The sequence below is a fragment of the Mustela lutreola genome, chromosome 2 (genome assembly GCF_030435805.1).
Source record: "Mustela lutreola isolate mMusLut2 chromosome 2, mMusLut2.pri, whole genome shotgun sequence".
NCBI classification, from domain to species: Eukaryota; Metazoa; Chordata; class Mammalia; order Carnivora; family Mustelidae; genus Mustela; species Mustela lutreola.
Window position 1 is genome coordinate 91436083 of NC_081291.1, and position 20734 is coordinate 91456816.

Below are 20734 nucleotides of genomic sequence, written 5' to 3' on the forward strand. Positions count from 1 at the left end.
AACTGAGGGGGCCTTCAGTCACCCATGACCCTGCTAGTCAATTATCAACTACTAAGGAACTAACTACATAGAAACCAAAGATAATTTTAATGAAAATGGTGGACATCAGGAAAAAAAAACCCAAGTCAGAGCTGAGTCAAATGCAGCTATATGCTGTCTTAGATCTGTGGTTTTGGCAAACAACTACTTTGAGTCTCAGTTACCTCACTTGTAAAACAGAGATACTAACTTCAACAGAGTGGTTATGATTAAGTAATAAGATTGGTAGAAGGAACCCAGTAGATGCTAGTTTTCATTCTTCTTTTACCCCATATTTGATGAGTACTTACAATAAGGTGGGGATTACAGAAAACATTTGTAAGCTATATAGAGGAATAACGGTCCCTACTTTGAGATATATTAGAAACAAATAAGTGCAGTGTACTCATATGTGGTGTGTATAGAGAGGGTGAGGTGGATTCTCAAGGGAAGCAGCAACAATTTATTTGTGTAGGTAGAATGGAAAGACTCTCTGGAAGAGATGACACTGCTACACCTTGAAAATGGATGATAGGTCACTGAGTGGACAAGTCCGGGAAGAGAACTGGGTGGACAAAGATATTGAGGCAAGAAAGAGAATACAAGGAAACTTTCTGGATGAAAAAAAGCTATTTTTCATCTGACACGTATGAGAAAAGATTGTAAGATATTTTTATATGGGGGAGCATTATGTTGAATCTGAATGAACTAAATGTCTCTTGGTAGAATTTCCGTGCAGTTAGCTGATGGTAGGGAGCAACGTGTGAGGTTAGAGAGGGCCTTTTTCTGTCAGAGCAAAGTCCTTCCTTGCCCACTGGGCTGGTCAGTAAAGATACTGTATTTAAAGAATTGTGAGTAGTAATTCAGTAGGAACCATAGGACAGACAATTGAGAGCAGGAAGAGAGAAGAGATGCAACTTTTGTTTTGTAGTAGACATCCTTCAGAATAATTGAGAATATTTTGGGGGAGGAACTTAGCACTGTTGTTTTCTTAAACATTTTATAATACCAAACATAAAAACCATAGTCACAGTTTGTTTAGAGTGTGAGCAAGCCCTGTATAAACAGATTCTCTGAGAAGTTCTGAAAGGAAATTCATGCGATTTGCTTTAAGAGTCACAGTGCCTGGAGCATAACTGACTTGTCCAATACATTTGCATTGGTTGTAGGTGCTGCTTATGCCCATGCAGAGGAGGCTCTCAGGAAATTGGTGGAGCAGTGTAAATTACCATTTCTGCCCACCCCCATGGGAAAGGGTGTCATCCCTGATAACCACCCATACTGTGTGAGCGCTGCCAGATCCAGGTGCGTAGCATGCTAGAGTTTAAAGAACAATGGCTTGGCAGATCTTGGGCTAATTTATTTTGTGACTTTAATGAATCTAGGGGAAGTCCTGTAATGTTATTTTAAGCACACCAGTTTCTTTTTAGAGTTTTCAGCACTCTAAAGATGTTGTCCACTGCCTTCTGACCCTCATGGATTTAGATGGGAAATCTGTAGTCATTTGAATCTCTGCTCCCCTATATGTAATATGTTCTGTGGCTGCTTTCAGGATGTTCCTTTATCTTTGGTTTTCAGTAGTTTGATTAAGTATCTGGGTATGGTTTTCTTTTAGTTTATCCTGTTCTCTGATCTTCTTCAGTCTGTAAAGTAGTATCTTTCACTACATTTATAGTTTTTGGCCATTATTTCCTCAGATTTTTTTTCTACACCAATCTCTTTTTCTTTTCCTGGGATAACGCGAATAGTAGACATTTTGATACTGTCCCATAGGTCCATGAATATCTGTTCAATTCTCTCTCTTTTTTTTCTATCTTTAAGTAGCTTATTAGAATTTCTTTTCTTTTTTTTTTTTTTTTAAAGATTTATTTATTTATTTATTTTAGAGAGAGTGAGCAGGGAGGAGGGGGAGAGGGAGAGAGAAAATCTTAAGCAGATTCCATGCCTAGCGTGGAACCGGACAGGGGACTTGATCTCATGATCGAGCCAAAATCAAGCACTGGACGCCTAACTGATTGAACCACCCGAGCACCCCTATTAGAAATTTCTTATACAAAATATTATTTTTATTTTTATTATATTTTATTATATTTATCTTTTAATTGAAGTATAGTTGACATACAATGGTGCATTAGTTTCAGGTGTACAACATAGTGATTTGACATCTCTATACTTTATGCTATGTTCTCTGTTTAGTTATTTTCAATACTTTTGTCTTATATTTTATGTTTCTCTGTTGAGAATGTCTATCTTCTCATTTATTTGAAGAGTATTTTTGTTTACTTTATGGAGCATATTATAATAGCTGCTTTAAAGCCTTTGTTTACTAGTTTGAATATCTGGGTCATCACAGAATGGGAGTCTATTCATTTCTTTTGAGAATTGGGCACATCTTTCTGGTTCTTTTGCATATTGAGTATTTTTGGAATATATCCTAGATTGTAAGTATTATGTTTTAAGATTCTAGGTCATATTTACATATCCTGTAGAATGTTGACTTTGTTTGTTTTAGCAGGCAGTTAGCCTGGTTAAGTTCAGACTGCAAGGTCTGTCTTTCTGTCTTGCTAGAGGCATTAGGTCCAGGGTCAGTTCAGCTTCAAAGCCCTTGCTATGTTCCTTTGGGTCTGTGTGCACATGTACAGCCCAAGCATGAGCCCCAGCCATATGCCGATTCATTCCCAGAACTAGAAAGTTATTTTCTCTTCTCTAGGTTGACCCCCCCCAACACCCATCCTTTCTAGGAGTCTCTTGCTGCTGCCTTATAGTACTACACAAACAGAACTGTCTTTGGGGCAAATAACAGAAAGAAAGGAAGGACAGGAGGAAGGAAGGAGGGAGAGAAGAAAGGAAGAGAGAGAAAGGAAGGAAAGAGAAAAGAAAAGGAAAGAAAAAAAAGAATACTGGATTTTTCCCATACCCTTCACAGACCACAGGGACCCCTTTTCTGATTCCTCTTGCCTGAAAAATGATAAATATATATAATATATAATTATTATATTATAATATAGTATATTATTATACAAACATAATTAATATTATATGTTAATTTAAAAAAAAAAAGATTCAAGCATAAGGATGTGTAACCCAGGGGTGCGTGGGTGGCTCAGTCAGTTAAGTGTCTGCCTTCAGTTCAGGTCATGATGCTGGGCTCATGGGCCCTGCTCAGAGGAGAGTCTCTTTCTCCTTCTGCCTCTGCCCTCCCCTGACTTGTGTCTGAGCTCTCTTTCTCTTTCTCTCTCTCAGATGAATAAATAAAACATATTAAAAAAAAAAAAAAAGGATGTGCAACCTAGTACTTATAAATTATCCAGCAATTGAGAAAAGTTAAAATAACTTTGGTATATATGTTCTTCAAAGTATATAGCCTTCCAAAATTATATTTAAGGGGTGCCTGGCTGGCTCAGTTGGAAGAACAGGCAGCTCTTGATCTCAGACTAGTTTGTTTGAGTCCCAAGTTGGATGTAGAGATTACTTAAAAAATGTAAAATAAAACTTAGAAAAAATAAAAATTTTAAGAAGAACCTAATGATGAAGATGGTTGTAATAAGCACAAGTACATGAGACAGTATTATAGCAAATGAGCTCAACTATGTAAAAATACACTTGCGGTGAAAGAAGACTTGATGAAAATATGCTAGGCTATTAATAATAGCTTTTAAGTTGATAGTATTATAGGTTGAAGTTCTTTTTCTTTATGCTTTTTCTATTTAGTACAGAGAATTATCTACAGAAGACTTAAATTTTTTAATGATAAAAAAGTAATAAACAATGAAATAGGTATAGTTTTATAATATTTTTCTTCTTCTTTCATCTTTTAGAATACTATTTAAATAGAATGGTTTCATAATTATTTTGGTATGAAAGATCAAATTTACCCTAGAAGCTGATTCTGAAGGCTAAAATAAAATAAGCTCCAGACTATTTAACTTTTCCAAGTACTTTAGAAATTAATTTTAGAATAATTCAAATCAGAAATGTAGATATACTTTCTGCATTATAACAGATTTTTTCTTTTTAATAGGGCTTTGCAATTTGCTGATGTAATTGTATTATTTGGTGCCAGATTAAATTGGATTTTGCACTTTGGACTGCCTCCAAGATACCAGCCAGATGTGAAATTTATCCAGGTACTCAGAGCAGAGAGATTTAAAATCAGAGCTATCTGTGATTTATTGTTATCCTCAGCTATTATCAGCTCTGCTTTCTTCTTGGCTTTTGTAGATTTTTATAAATTGTCTAATACAATTACAGGTACCAAAGTAAGCTGCCTTTTCAAGCCTATGAAACATAATATGTTGCTTTGCTTCTAACCAAAAAACCTTTCAAAATCAAGTTTTAAATAGTTTGAAAAGCAAAACTTGCTTCTTCCTCATAGCTCAAGTATATTTAAAGGTACACAAAGCGGTTTAAGTGGAATGGTAGATTAGAACAAAACATTCAGCTTGGTTAGAGATTGGAGTTGTCCTTTTAGATGCCAGATCTTTCAGATGACCTTTGATTGGAAATCTCTAAATGCTGCTTTTACCTGTCACCAAACAGAGTGGAATATACTCTGACCTCCCTTTAATGGTTCTTATATCATTATGATTCTCTTTCTAAGCCACTTTCCTTATTGGTGTAGTAGGTACTGCCTGGGTGACACAGTGGGTTAAGCCTCTGCCTTCGGCTTGGGTCATGATCCCGGGGTCCTGGGATTGAGCCGTGCATCAGGCTTCCTGCTTGGTGGGGAGCCTGCTTCTCCCCTGCTCATGTTCTATCTCTTGCTATCTCTCTCTCTCTCAAATACATACATAAAATCTTTAAAAAAAAAAAAAAAAAAGAAAGAAGGTGCTACCTATGTAGTGCAATATGAACCTGTTTTCCCTACAGAGACTGTGTATGGTGTTTGATAACCCAGCTACAATTGCTGTCTTCTCCACCCCCCCCCTTTTTTTTTTTTAAAGATTTTATGTATTTATTTGACAGACAGAGATCACAAGTAGGCAGAGAAGCAGGCAGAGAGAGGAGGAAGCAGGCTCCCTGATGAGCAGAAAGCCCGACACGGGGCTCGATCCCAGGACCATGGGATCACAACCTGAGCCGAAGGCAGAGACTTCAACCCACTGAACCATCCAGGTGCCCCTTGCCTTTTACTTTTTAAGGAGTTAGCTTCTAATGGTGCCTCTTCCCCTGGGGCTATGGAAAACCAACACTGCAAATAAACAAGACCTGGGTTTACCCGGAAGATGCTACCACCTCTTTATTACCCCCCACCCAAGTACAGAATAAAGTGTAGCCCCTTTGATGTGGCTAAATCACAAGTCCTTGCACAGCTGTTTTCACTTGCCCACAGCCATTCAGATATAGAGCGTCTGGGTAAATGGTAAGTGATCATGCTTATCCTAGGAGTAGTTCTCAAAAATGTGGTCCCTGGACCAGCAGCGTAGCACCATCTGGGAAATCTTTTAGAAAAGCATATTTTTGGTTCCCACTTCAGATCTACTGAGATCAGAAACTCTGAAGTGGACTCTTGCAATCTGTGATTTAACAAACCTACCAGGTGATTCTGATAGCTCACATTTGAGAACCACTCTAAGTAGCAATTCCAGTCTAATTAAGTAGAACCTTTTTATTGATTAGATTCAGAACTATAATTGATCAAGTCAGATGCATTCCTGTTTAATAGAACAATACCCAAATCTACAGAGTTGATATTAAAATGGAAGAAGATGATGAGGTTTCTGTCCTAGCTGTGATATGCATAGTTATGTGGATTTTTGCTTTTATTAAGAAATTTCTGGGGTGGCTGGGTGGCTCAGTTAGTCAACATCTGCCTTTGGCTCAGGTCTTGAGCCCAGGGATCGAGCCCCACCTCAGGCTCTCTGCTCAGCAGGAAGCTTTCTTCTCCCTCCGCCTTGGCCTGCAGCTCCCCCTGCTTGTGCTCTCTCTGGCTTTCTCTCTCTGTCAAAAAATAAATAAAATCTTAGAAAGAAATTTTTTGGGCGCCTAGGTGGCTTAGTTGGTTGGGTGTCCAACTCTTGATACTGGCTTAGGTCTTGATCTTAGGGTCATGAATCCAAGCCCTGCACTGGGCTCCATTCTGGGTCTGGAACGTACTTTAAAAAACAAAATTTCCTGAATATAAAATTTTCAGTTCATTTATTCAGCCTTAATTGACCTCTTAAAGACTTTTAAGAATAAGCATGGCTTCTTCTTAAGCTTTTTCTCTTTTTTAGGTTGATATCTGTGCAGAAGAATTGGGGAATAATGTAAAGCCTGCTGTGACTTTGCTAGGAGACACAAATGCTGTCACTAAACAGGTAAGAGCTTTTGCCTAAGTTTTAGTTTATGGGGATTGGCCTTTAGGGAATAGTTAGTTCCTAAAAATGTTTCAACCTTAGAATCACTTGGTGACACATTTATTAATATCTATTTTAAACAAAATTTATGATAGAAAGCTATTTTTAAATATAACTTTGGAACTCACTAAATCCAACTGCTTGTATATAGATCATTTTTATGTGAGTAAGTTAAGCATTTTTGGAAGGTGATTGAGGACTTAAAGACATTCAGTAGGCAAACAGTGATTTACTAAGTACTATTTAACTGTCTGAAAAATTATAATACAGCTTCCAGAGGAACTGAATTTACAGCCAAGAAATGTCTTTATGTACTGGAAAATTTTAAGTATTTCTTTAGGCAATAAAGAGAATTTTTACTCTTCAAATGGTACTTAGTGACTTGTCCAGATTCTTTTTATTTATACATAATTTATATACTTCACTGTAACAGGAGATAGAATATAGTCACATGTATTACTCGATTTTGGATACAAATTGGTATTGTTAATCATGGTCCTATAATATTATGAAGCATCTTCCAATCACATATTAAAACATCCTGGAGCATGTGGTCTTATCTCAGGAATCCCTGGATATTTGGGGTTGTTGTCCTCCCTGCAAGGAGTCTGATTTTTCTCCTAGTGTCAAAGGCTGAGGAGGACATAAAAGCCCCTGCCTGTGAGGTGTGGAGAAGGTAGCATTTCCCCTGTGTTCTATGGAAATCCCAACTTCTGGTGGAAGTCGACACTGACTCAAACTAAAGCTTTCCATTTTGCTATAAAGTTGTTAGCCACCTAGAGGAAAAACAGGATGAGTGACTTGAATGGCAGGATATTGTAGCAGTATTGTCTTCTTTAATAAGAGATTGTTGTATTAATATGAGTTAAGTTTATTTTCAAAAAGTAAAAAGTCTGTGGTTTTTTAGCTTTTAGAACAATTTAATAAAACACCATGGCAGTATCCTCCAGAGAGCAGCTGGTGGCAAACTCTGAGAGAAAAAATGAAGAGCAATGAAGCTGCATCCAAGGTAATATGAGAGTCACAGAAACTCAAGAACACTTTTGGTTCATGGCTCAGTTAGCTCTGCCATAATATGACCTATGCATTCCTAAAATCACCACACTATATAAAATCTTACAGTAAAAACAACAGGGTTCACAGGAAAAAGTGTTTAGAGGCACAGCTCTCAAAAATTTTATGAAATACTAAGATAGCAATTTAATAAAAATAGTGGCAGAGGGACACCTGGGTGGCTCAGTTGGTTAAGCGTCTCTTAGTATCGGCGAAGGTCATCATCTCAGGGTCTTGAGATTGAGTCCCTACTCGGGCTCTGCATGCAGTGGGGAGTCCGCTTGAGATTCTTTCTCTTCCTCTGCCCCTCCCCGCCAACTTACATGCATACATGCATGCCCATGCATTCTCTCTCTCTCTAAAATATATGAATAAATCTTCAATAAATAAACAAAAATAAAAATGGCAAAGTTTTATACATGATAAATGGTTAAGAAATATATATTTCAATAAATGTGGTTCTTTTTCTTGAAGAAGACTTGAAGTCTCTTGTGGAAGTAGGCGTTAGAAGGGTTGCAGCTTGTTGAGTTAGTGTGAAGTGGTAGGAGGAGACCAATCTGACATTGGACAGAAAGTTGTAAGAACCCATATGAATGGTTAGAGCTCACTCTCCTTGGTTTGACCTTGGCCCCAAATCACAGTTAAGAGATCTTTTGGAATCTTAAATCTTGGAGCATATTTTTCTACTTTTTAAGATAAAAGTCTGGGCACCTGGGTGGCTCAAGTTAGTTAAGCTCCTGCCTTAGGCTCAGGTCATGATTCTGGAGTCCCAGGATCAAGTACCGCATCGGGCTCCCTGCTCAGCAGGGTGTCTGCTTCTCCCATTGACCTCTCTCCTGTCATGCTCATGCTCATGCTTGCGCTCTCTCTCTCAAATAAATAAATAATAAATAAAAGTCCTTCAAGCAGGCATGTATAATGGATAGGTGTTTCATCAAAATGGAAAATTTGATCTAATGTACACCCTTCTTTTTCCTTGTTAAAAAAAATTTTTAGTTCTATTGAGGTATAATTGACATATGAGATTGTAAGATATTTAAAAGTACATTGTTTGGGGAGGGTATGTGCCACGGTGAGTGCTGTGAAGTGTGTAAGCCTGATGATTCACAGACCTGTGCCCCTGGGGCAAATAATACATTATATGTTAAGAAAAAAAAAAGTACATCATGGTGATTTGATATGCATATACATTGTGGAAGGATTCCCCCCCTCCCCATCTAGTTCATTAACACATCCATCACCTCACATTTCTTTTCTTTTTTTTGGTGGAGACCATTTATGGCCCTTTCAGATTAACTTTTGTATCACTACTGGAAATGACTTTGCAACTTTCTCATTTGCACTCACGGCTTTGCCTGATACCTAAAGGCTTTGGAAGTTGAATAATGTGTGGAAATCACCACATCCTCCACTATTAGCAGTGAAATGAACCACTTCTGCAGGATATGGTGGTTTGTTTAGAGTCTTTGTATATAGGTAGAATTTTTTCTTCGTGAGAGAGGTTGTTCTTGATTTTTTTTCTAATGTTTTGTGTATTCCTATGTATCTTGGTTCAGCTGGGTGCAGTTTTCTGTGGCCATGTAGTGTTTCTCTCTGACAGAACCCTGCATAAGCAAATACGAAATTTGAGCTATACTCATATTGTTCCCCAATATGCCAGATGTCTTGGAATAAATTAACATTTTCAAAACTAGCAGAATTATTTATACATGATTCTTTATTTCATTGGAATTTTAATCAGTGGCTGTTTCTATCAAGAGCCAGTCTCAATGCTGTTTTCCCGAATGGTGTGATGATTAATCCCTCTTTTCCCTAGGAATCATATTAGTTTAAGATGAAAGGAACTCGCCTCTCTTCCTGGTGCAGGAGTATAGGCAGGAGCCTCATCCATCTGACATATAATTTCCAGCAGGCCAGAATAGTGCAGGTGAAGAGGCAGTGCTGGGAGCACATGGGGCTGTTGCTGCTGAAGCCTCACCTGGCTTTCTCTCCACTCTAGAAGGCATATGGCTAGACAAAGGTACTCACCTTGCTCCATTCAGAGACTCTTTGGAATAGAGGGTGAAGCATATCCCCTTACTCTCCAGAGCATGTGGAGAAGAACCAGATTTTCAGATTTTCTGAAATCCCGACTTCCTTTTCATTTTAAGTTTAAGGGCATATTTCAGATTAAAATACTCTAGAATAAAATTTTTACTTTTTCTAATGCAGCGTTTCCCTAAAAGTACTCATATAAGACTGTTCAGTTTTGTTTAACCCAGTGTTTCCAGCTTTTTTTACTGTAGGACTTGTCTGACTCTAGTATGCTAATGTGCCTGGTGGGTGTCCAGGAAGAAAGCTATTCTCTGGTTTATTTTTATCCAAAATTGGGTCTGTGGGTCCCCTTTTCCTTAGCATATCCCACAGGCCTGTTCACAGATCCATTAGCTTCTCAGGGTGGCCATTTGGGAACCTCATAGCTCATTCTTGTTGCCTATTTCCAAATAAGTTGGATAGTAGCTTATTGACATTGCTCATTTTTCACTGTATCTCAATCTAATTTGATTATATTTCCCTCAAATGCTTTAGGAATTAGCTTCCCAAAAATCTCTGCCTATGAATTATTACACAGTATTCTACCATGTTCAAGAACAACTACCCAGAGACTGTTTTGTGATAAGTGAAGGAGCAAATACTATGGATATTGGACGCACTGTGATTCAGAACTACCTTCCTCGTCACAGGTGAGGCTTCCTGTGAAGAAATTATAATGTGTTAAATTGGAAGCTATAGTAGTGTAGGTTCATAAAACATTTGAGAATTACATGTGTTCAGTGTATAAGGACATATTTCCTAAAAGTATTTTTAGGTAAGATTTGGTGGAGTTTTTATGCTTGATATGTCTTCATGATCATGTGATAATTTGTATACTTAGTGTTCCAAGGATATATTCATAGTCTTGCAAGCAATTATGAGAGACTTTTCCACCCATTCTGCTTATCCTTGCCTAATTGGTTCCTCACAATCTAAAAGCTTTATATTAAAGACAGAGAATGTTTTTATTGCTCTTTATATTACACGTGTATATGACTCGATTTGTGCCACCTCCACCATCAGCATGCCCCAGAGGGTTTCATTTTAGCTTTGTTCCCCAACAGGCTTGATGCTGGTACTTTTGGAACAATGGGAATTGGTTTGGGATTTGCCATTGCAGCTGCTATAGTGGCTAAAGATAGGAACCCAGGGCAGCGTGTCATCTGTGTGGAAGGAGACAGTGCATTTGGGTTTTCTGGCATGGAAGTGGAAACCATCTGCAGGTAAATCAGCATTTCTTTCTCCAAAAGATAAAAAAATTACACATAAAGACTCACTCACCTAACAAATGCTTACCAGGTGTTCACCATGTGCCAAGGGCCCTTGTACATAGCTCTGTGCTGTGTCCCAAGAATACTGGCATGAAGTAACCTTGGCGCCTTTCTCATCCAGGATAGTGTATTCATGGCCCTTGACTACATACCCAAACCTGCAAAACTGTGAGAGGTGGTTCTGAGATCACTGCAGAAAGTTTTGGTCTGAGAAAAGCTTGTTTTCTGCAGGGAGACAGCAGAGCTTTGTGGTTAAGAGTGCAGCCTCTGGATCATATGGCCTGGATTTAAATACTCACTTGACCACATCAGAGCCAAGTGATGTGGGTGATGGGGGTTAAGTTCCTTAACTAAGCTTTAGTCTCCTCCAAAATAGGAAGAGGAGTAGTAATATTTCCTGCCTTAGAGGACAGTTGTGAGTAACAAATGAGGTAATCTCAGTAAAACTTGAGATGCCTGCTCACTCAGTGTGAGCTGCTCACATTATGCTTCTCCTTATGAGGATTCATGGCGAGACTCATGAGCTGTTGTAGATCCTACTCTGTAAGTATGGGGATTTTTTTTCTCCCTAGTTATTTAAACTGTGGTAAAGTCATTCTATATTCTTAGCCTGGCCTCTTATTAGAGCTCGTGTGTAAATTATGTTTTGGGGCCTTAAGCTTTGGCATACAACACTTTAAAGATCAGAGGGAAAGTATATGCTTATTAGAGTGTCTGTATTGACAGCCAGGTGATATACACCAACAAGATGGGTTATGGGAAAGCTGGCCTTCTAGAGCCTTCTAGAGCTTGAGCATGGAGAGCAAGTAGTTACCACAATCCTGTTATGTAACAGTGTGCAGTTTTGTTTGGTTTTTTAACACGTGGTCTCAGAAATTATTTATTTGCTGTAGAAAATAAAGCCCATCTTTTGCCATTCATTAGTAAAGTTTAGTCATCCTTTTTTTGTCTTTACAATACTGCTTAGCTCATTATTAAGTATTCTTTTTCTCTATTTGTTAAACCATATAATGTTTTTCTAATTTTGAGTGAAGTGGTTTGAGAGAAGAGAATGTATGCTAGTCATTTGTATACTTCCCCCAGCATCTAGCAAGTGCTGGTTATCTATGAGGAGTTCAGTAAATAGAAAGATATTTTTCAAATAGTACTGCTGGGCACCATCTAGAAGTGGTGCTTCAGAGAATATTAAATATGGAAAGTGTCATTCTTATTAACACCTCGATCTGTGAAAACTAAGTTCAGAAAAGCTGTGTGAAGTCCGCAGGTTCGTAGAGGTAGAACCAAGTGTGCAAACCTCTGATCTCCATCCTTTCTGCAACTCCATGTTTCTGTTAATGACTTGAGGTTCCTTATTAGGATAACAAATACTTAATTTTTAGCATTACCCTAATATTACAAAGCAAGCTTATGGAAAACTCTTCATTTATTAGTTAAAATTTCAGCCTGAAGAAAAGAAACTGCTCTAGAACGAAGAATGATTTCCTTGATACTTTGCTTTCAATTTTAGGTACAACTTGCCCATTGTACTTTTGGTGGTGAATAATAATGGAATTTACCAAGGTTTTGATGCAGATTCTTGGAAGGAAATGTTAAAATTTGGAGATGCTACTGCAGTGTAAGTAACCCAGAATAATGTGTATTTAATTTCTCTCATCTATTTTAATCTCTCTAAAGAGTCTGCTGTATTAGAATGTGCTTCTGTGGTATGAGTATTGTTTACTTATATTGTCAGCCCCTCTAAAGAACGGGAACCCTGTCTCCTCTTTGTACAACCATTCATAATGGAGTGCTTCATTTTTTTTTTTTCAAATTTTTACTTAAATTCTAGTTAGTTAACATATAGTGTAATAATGATTTTAGGAGTAGAATTTAGTGATTCATCACTTACATGTAATACCCAGTGCATGAGGGCACCTGGGTGGCTGAGTCATTAAGCATCTGCCTTCAGCTCAGGTCATGATCCTATGGTCATGGGTTTGAGCCCCACGTCAGGCTCGCTGCTCTGCAGGAAGCCTGCTTCTCCCTCTCCCCCTGCTTGTGTTTCTTCTCTCGCTGTGCCTCTCTCTGCCAAATAAATAAAATCTTTAAAAAATAACAACAACTAAAAATACCCAGTGCATGATAGGGTGCTTCAGTAAATAATTTATGATCAGTGAGCCACTAAAGACTTGGTGTTTGATTAAGTTTGATGTCTAAGCTTTGTTAATGAAAGGGCTTATTGCAAAATGTCCTTGGCCCTTCTACTACTACTACCTTGTGGTGGAAATGAATGTTAACATTTATGACCCAGAGGTCTTCCTTCTTTTTATTACTTAACAAACTCTTAATTATCTCATGGTAGAGTCAAAGTGAGACAGTGTTGGGGTACCTGGGTGGCTCAGTCATTAAGTGCCTGCCTTCAGCTCAGGTCATGATCCTGGGATCCTGGGATCGAGCTCCACATCAGGCTCCCTCTTTGACAGGAAGCCTGCTTCTCCCTCTTCCACTACCCCTGCTTGTGTTCCCTCTCTTGCTGTCTCTCTCTTTGTCAAATAAGTAAATAAAATCTTAAAAAAAAAAAGTGAAACAGCTGCTTAGCTGACCATGGGGTATGAGATGTGAATTTGCTCAGCCTGGGGGTGGAGCAGCATATGAGTATGTTTGCTTATGCCTCACTGACTTCATTTCTCATTTTGCTGTTATATGCTGTATTTTAGTAACCATTCCTTTTTTCTTCTTTTTCTTTTGGTAGTTGATGGCATAGCTCACACTGTTCAGTATAGTATCCAGTAGCCATGTGTGGCTATTTAAATTAAATGAAAAAGTCAGTTCCTTATTTTAACTAGTCACATTTCAAGTGCTCACAGCACTTGATCACTAGTGGCTATGATATTGGATAGCACAGATATAAATATAAAACTTTTCTATCATCACAAAAAGTCCTATTGGACATTGCTGTATAGACAATAAAAAATATATGGGAACTTTAGGGGTACCCGGGTGGCTCAGTTAGTTGGGCTTCTGACTCTTTGATTTTGGCTCATGTCATGATCTTGGGGTCCTGGGATTGAGCCCCACATCAGGCTCTGTGCTCAGCGGGAATTGTGCTTGAGGATTCTCTCTCTCTCTCCTTCTCCTTCGGCTCCTCCCCACCAAAACAGATAATCTTTAAAAATATATATATAGAAAGTTCAGTGTATTGGTATCTTTGTTTAAGTGTTGGACATAAAAGTATGCCTTTGAGTTCAACCTAAACTTTTCCACAAATTATTTCAAAAATGACTTTTTTTCTATTGACTTATTAATTTTTTAGGGCTCCTCCAGTCTGTCTTCTGCCAAACTCACATTATGAACAGGTTATGACTGCATTTGGAGGCAAAGGATATTTTGTACAAACACCAGAAGAACTCCAAAAATCACTGAAGCAGAGCTTGGCAGACACAACTAAACCTTCTCTTCTCAACATCATGATTGAGCCACAAGCCACACGGAAAGCCCAGGTAAATTCAGTTGCTAAGCAGAAATCAGAAATGCATCTCCCCTCCTATCCCCAGAAGTATCTAGCAGATAGAACACTCTTTTCACAGAGTTCTTTCTAAACTCTGAGTTTGGCACTTAATAAACACTGTGTTTGGCACTTTCTTGTGTTTTTTCAATTAATATTTGTTGAGATATGTGTTAGGTGTGTTGGGTTACTTGTTAAGAATAGTGTGATGAGGGGCTCCTGGGTGGCTCAGTGGGTTAAAGCCTCTGCCTTCGGCTCAAGTCATGATCCCAGGATCCTGGGATTGAGCCCTGCATCGGGAAGCCTGCTTCCTGCTATCTCTGCCTGCCTCTCTGCCTCTCTGTCTACTTGTGATCTCTCTGTGTCAAATAAATGAATAAAATCTTTAAAAAAAAAAAAAAAAAAAGGAATAGCGTGATGAGCAAACCCAGACTCAGCCCTCACCTGGTGGAGCTTAGACACCAGTAGGGGAGAGGAACAGCCTAGTCACCTCACAACTGAACACATAACAACAGAGTGAAGCAGTTGTTCTGAAGGAAGGCACCCAGTTCTGAACAAATACACTACCAAGGAAGCTGATTTATTTTAGGGTCAGGGGAAATCTGAGGGAAACTGGCACTTAAACTGAGATCCGAAATAGAAGTAGGGACAGTCTCAAGCAAAGAGGGTAGGGAAGAGATGTGCAAAGGTTCTTTGGCAGCAAGGAGCATGACAAGTCTGAGCAACTGAAAGAAGGCCATAGGGGCTAGAAGGCAGAATGCAAAGGAAGCACAGTGGGAGGATAAGACCGTAATAGATATGTGCAGTTACATTCAAAACTGGTTACTTTGGCGTCTAGCAAAGCTGTAGTGTAGATTATAGCAGTAAAATAAATGACAGGGTGTGTAGCATGATCCTTTCCCATCCCAGATTAAGCTGCTTTTCATACTAAACCTTGTGCTCTGATTCTGGTCCTGCCACTTCCCCTCTCTTCTATCCCTGTCTTCCATACTTACACCTTGTATATCAGTAACTGTTTTCAGAGCAGATCATTTTTTCAAGAAGTGTCTGTCTTGGTTCTTTATACATATATATGCTGCAACATCTTTTTCTTTCTTTTTTTAAAAGATTTTATTTATTTATTTGAGAGAGAGAACTTGAGCAGGGAGGAGAGGCAGAAGGAGAGGAAAAAGCAGACTCCCCACTAAGCAGGGAGTCCAATGTGGGACTTGATCACAGGATCCTGAGATCATGACCTGAGCCAAAGTTAGATGCTTAACCAACTGAGCCGCCCAGGTACCATCTTTTACTTTTTTGAATAAGGTAGTAGACCAATAGCAAATGGATGCCTGGGCAACCAGTTAAATGTAAATTAACTAATTTGGAAACTATAAAATATATAAAAATCTACTAAAATTATTTTTCTAGATATCAGATATCAGAGGGGCGCCTGGGTGGCTCACTTGGTTAAGCATCTGTCTCTTGGTTTCGGCTCAGGTTATGGTATGAGGATCCTGAGATAGGGCTCTGTGTTTAGTGGGGAGTCTGCTTCTGTCCCTCTATCTCTGCCCCTCCCCCTGCTCATATGTACTCTTTCTCTCTCAAAAAAAAAAAAAAAGTCTTAAAAAAAAGAAACCCAGATATCAGAGACTTTGCGAAAGGAACAGAACAAAACAAAAAACAGCTGGGAAACAATTAACAAAATGGCAATAAGTATGTATTTATTTGTAATTCCCTTACCGTAAATAGACTAAATGCTCCAATCAGGAGTGGCTGAGTGAGTAAGAAAACAAGACCCATCTAGATGCTGTCTGCCGCAGACTCACCTCAGATGTAAGGACACACGGTCTGAAAGTGAAGGGATGGAAAAAGATACTCCATGTAAGCGGAAACCAAAAGAAAGCTGGAATAGCTATATTTATATCAGACAAAGCAGACTTTAAAACAGGTATCGTACTAAGAGACAAAGAGGGATACTGCAGAGTGATAAAGGGTTAAAGCAAAAAGAAGGTTTGACATTTGTAAATATTTATGCACACAAGAGGAGCACCTAAATGTATAAAGCAAATATTAACAGGCCTAAAGGGAGAAATAGCACTACAATAATAGGGAATTAAAATAGGGGATTTTAATACACCACTTACATCAATGGATAGATCATCCAGACAAAAAAATCAATAAGGAAACATTGACTTTAAATGACACATTAGACCAAATGTATTTAACAGCTGTATTCAGAACACACACACACACACACACACACACACACACACGACAGTTTTGAGACCGTGTTAGTCACAGGAAAGCCTTAATGAATTGTGAATTCCTGCTCGTGAATTCACGTTTCTAATGATCTGCTTCTAATGATCTATTCTCCAAGTTCTCTATGAATTTGGGGAGGTATTGCTGGAGAAATACAAGTTCTTGTCTCCTCTTTTTTAACTGCATAAGGATTATCCTTGTATTTCTTGAATCTATCATTTCAACATTATTTATCCTCATTTCAGTAAATTCCACATATATTATAGTTTCCAAGCTGTTCATTTTCATTGTCTCTGTGTCTATCTGCCATTTATTTTTGGTTTGCAGTATAGGGTAGGCTTACTGCTTTCTGCTACAATATTGAGAGGACCTGATTCTCTGCAGTCACCATGTCCAGGCCACCTGTGTAGGATGCTGTTAGTCCTGGGAAAGGCTTCTGTGCACTGCTCTTCTTAACCAGGTTCTTGGATTTGGGAGCTTGCCCTCTTTGGCCTTCCTTCATCTCCTTTCTTCTTTTGGTTTTACTTCTGGTTCTTCCCAGTTCTATTGTTTGTGCCCTGATTCCTGTTAATAGTTGTTTTGTAGGACAAGACAGCAAGGTTCACTCTGAAATTTTAGCTTCCTTTTGGGAAAAGCACAAGACCGAAGACAAACCTAAATGTGGACATAATGAACTTTCAAATTTTAGAACAAGGAAAACAGTGAGGATATAGTTTGAGGCAATTAATTCTGTTAACTGAATGTTTGTTGTCTTTTCTTTTTCTAGGATTTTCACTGGCTGACCCGCTCTAATATGTAAATAAAGATGCCAGGGAGTGGTCTGAAGGAGTTATTTAAGATGGAATGTTATTTTCCACAGCAAAATTACTAAAATGTCAAAAATTACAAAGAAAAATAAAAAAGCATTTCTAAATGACATTTTATGGTAAAAGAATTGACTAAAAACAGAAAAAGTTGCAAGTATTTTACCACAGAGATAATCCATTTACAGATGAAAGGTGGAAAAGGGTTTTACTAAATAATAGCATTGTAACTGCCTAACTGCTGAGTTACACATCAGTATTCTTTTACATAAATCCATTCTTGAAGTCACATTTTTTAATTTAATTTTTTAAAAGATGTTTATTAGACAGCAGAAGAAGGGGGAGGGGCAAAGAGAGAGGGAGAAGCAGATTCCCTACTGAGCAGGGAGCCCAACAACGGGTTCAGTCCCAGGACCCTGAGATCATGACTTGAGGTAAAATCGAGAATTGGATGTTTAATCAACTGAGCCACCCATGTGCCCCAAAGTCACATGTTTTTTAAAAAACATCTGAGAAAAAATTCTCAAGGATTTTCTAATGTAGAGGTATGTTCAGTAAGCTGGAGTACATAGGCTATTTCTACTTCACAGTTTATCTCTTGATCACTTTGTACCTAATTGGGATTTTGCTTGTTTTGTTTTTCCGGAAAGAACTTACTGAGCTAAAGGAGAAGTCATACCGTACCCAAACTAATAATTTTAGGGTATCTTTGATTAATAGACCTTAGTTTGTGGGTACCACATTGAGATCAACAGAGTCAACGGCCTTATTTTTTAAAGAACTCTTTTTTTTTTAAAAGATTTTATTTATTAACACAAAGAGAGAGACAGACACACACACACAACAGGAGAAGGAACACAAGCAGGGGGAGTGAGAGAGGGGGAAGCAGGCTTCTTGCTGAGCAGGGAGCCTGATGCCGGGCTCCATCCCAGGATCCTGAGATCATGACCTGAACCCCAGGCACACGCTTAATGGCTGAGCCACCCTAAAGAACTCTTATAACTAAGAAAAATATTAATGTACTAAAAGAAGAATGAGCAAAGGGCTTGAATGTATAATTAACAAAAAAGAAAACAATTTAAATGAGTATAAGTAAATATGAAGGAGTATGAATAAATGTAAACATTAAGTTAGACTAAAAAGTTTATTTTCACTTATCCACTTAGCGGGATTCTCAGAGAGGGTGTCTGTAAAATGAAGATGACATTGCTATGCTATGATGGAAGTTGAAATTGGTAAATTTTCAGAGAGTAATTCCAGCAGTGTTTGTATTTGGAATCTTAAAAATGTTCATACGCCCTAACTTTTGATTCAGTGAGCCTATTTGGAGAGTGTATCCTAAAGACATAGTAAAGTAGTCAAATATTTATAAACAAAGCCATTCATCATAGTGTAGGAACAGTGCCAGTGTTTAATAGAAGACATTGCTTAGGTATATTATGATCTGTTGACCTGATAAAATAAAAATTGTGCTAAAGAGTATGTGTAAATGGAGGAATCATCACAGTAAAATACTCATGAAAAAGACAAGCTGCAGAATGGATGGATACAGGTCAGGGTGTATACCTATACTCTTGCACACATATACACACAGAAGAAAAAAGATGGGGACAACAAAACCAAGATTTTAATATCCTTGGTGATGGAATTATAGGCAATTTTTATTTCTTCTATTTTTTCCTTCTTTTACAAAATTTTAAAACTAATCATGTAATTTTTGTTATCAGAAAGACATTTTATTTTTTTTAAATGGATTTTAAAAAAAAGATTTATTTATGTATTTATTTGACAGACAGAGATCACAAGTAGGCAGAGAGGCAGGCAGAGAGAGAGGAAGGGTAGCAAGCTCCCCACTGAGCAGAGAGCCCCGTGCGGGGCTTGATCCCTGGACTCTGGGATCATGACCTGAGCCAAAGGCAGAGGCTTTAACCCTCTGAGCCACCCAGGCACCCCAAGAAAGACATTATTTTAAAAGAATATTAGAAATGGAAAAGTATTTTCAGGGTCATTCTTATTATCTGCATTTTATATGAATTGGAGCACAGGACTTTATCTCAAAGTTCAGCGGGTTTGCGTCATATGCATCAGACTTGTCTCCATTGGCTACTTAGGGGCATAAGTGACTTCTGCAGAGTGGACTCCAGCTCTGAGATGTCAGGCCAGGAGATACTTGTGGCGAGCTGTGGTTTTATGCAGCGAGCCCCTGAATTTGGGCCCAGGCAGTAGATACTTTTTTTTTTTTAATCTATTTGACATAGAAAGGCTATAAGACGGGGAGCAGCAGAGGGAGAGGGTTCGAAGCAGGCTCTCCACTGAGCAGAGAGTCCGATGTGGGGCTCAATCTGAGGACCCCAGGACCATGACCTGAGCCAAAGGCAGATGCTTAACTGACTGAGCCCCCCAGGTGCCCTAGCAGCAGATGTTCTGTACTTCTGAGGTATACACTAGAGAGCCTGGGCTGCATAAAAGCATAGAGCGTATGAGGAGGAGTGTTGAGAGTGGATAGCTCCTATAAACCTCGTCAGTGTCCTATTCTGCCCATGGACAGTTGCCTCTGGTGGCCAAGTGCAATACAGGATTCTGCTGCAAAAGAAGTGTAGAAGCTTTGATGAATAATCTTGAATTGAACTATATAAATCTAACTACCAGATATAGTTTGGGGAAAATGCTTGCTCCCTAGCCATATTTAGCTCAAGAGGGGAAGAAAATAATGTGTTAGTGGACTATCCAGCAGAGGTCAGTCTGAGCATTTGAAGACCAGATTAATCTAGGAGCCCTCTGATCACACTGTCCATTGACTGCTTATTTTATAAAAGGATTCTAGAAATTAGTCTCCTTTAAACAGTTTCCCTGGGGTGCCTGGGTGGCTCAGTCAATTACGTGACTTCAGCTCAGGTCACGCATGATCTCAGGGTCTTGAGATCCAGCCCACAGTGGGCTCTGGCTTGTTGGGGAGTCTGCTTGTCCCTCTCCCTCTGTGCCTCCGCATGTGCATGCACTCTCTCTCTCAAATAAATTTGATTAATTAGTTAATTAAATCTTGAAAAAAAAAAAGAATTTTCCCTTAGAAGCATAAGGTGTTGAAGAAGTCCTTCTAAGATGAATCTATTGGTTGATAATCAAACTTACTTTGATAAAACATTTTTGCACTCCCTAGTCTAATAATTAACACTTAGGGGTCCCTGGGTGGCTCAGTTGGTTGAGTGTCTGATTTTGGTTTCATGCTCAGGGTCGTGAGGTCAAGCCCTGCGTTGGACTTTTGGCTCAGTGGGGAGTCTTCTCTCCCTCTCCCTCTGTCCCTCTGCTTTTACTTCCTCCTTGTTGGTTTTTTTTTTTTTTCTTAAGTTTATTTATTTAAGTAATCTCTACATCCAGTGTGGGGCTCAAACTCATGACCCCAAGTACAAGAGTCATATGCTCATCCAACTGAGCCAGCCAGGTGTCTCAATTTTA

At 38.7% G+C, this 20734-nt stretch overlaps 1 protein-coding gene across 6 annotated transcripts in view; it reads left to right on the forward strand.

Annotated features, from left to right (window-relative positions):
- The window catches only part of HACL1 (2-hydroxyacyl-CoA lyase 1), a 32088-nt gene extending 14692 nt beyond the window's left edge, over window positions 1-17396 (forward strand). For all 6 annotated transcript variants that reach the window (XM_059162563.1, XM_059162564.1, XM_059162566.1 and 3 more), the window contains 9 exons: window positions 1188-1323; window positions 4040-4145; window positions 6234-6317; window positions 7264-7365; window positions 9978-10132; window positions 10547-10705; window positions 12261-12368; window positions 14046-14232; window positions 17245-17396. In XM_059162563.1, the coding sequence (XP_059018546.1) occupies window positions 1188-1323; window positions 4040-4145; window positions 6234-6317; window positions 7264-7365; window positions 9978-10132; window positions 10547-10705; window positions 12261-12368; window positions 14046-14232; window positions 17245-17277 (1070 nt within the window). In that variant the 3' untranslated portion in view covers window positions 17278-17396. The remainder of the gene's footprint in view (window positions 1-1187; window positions 1324-4039; window positions 4146-6233; window positions 6318-7263; window positions 7366-9977; window positions 10133-10546; window positions 10706-12260; window positions 12369-14045; window positions 14233-17244) is intronic.
- Window positions 17397-20734: the final 3338 nt, after the last annotated feature.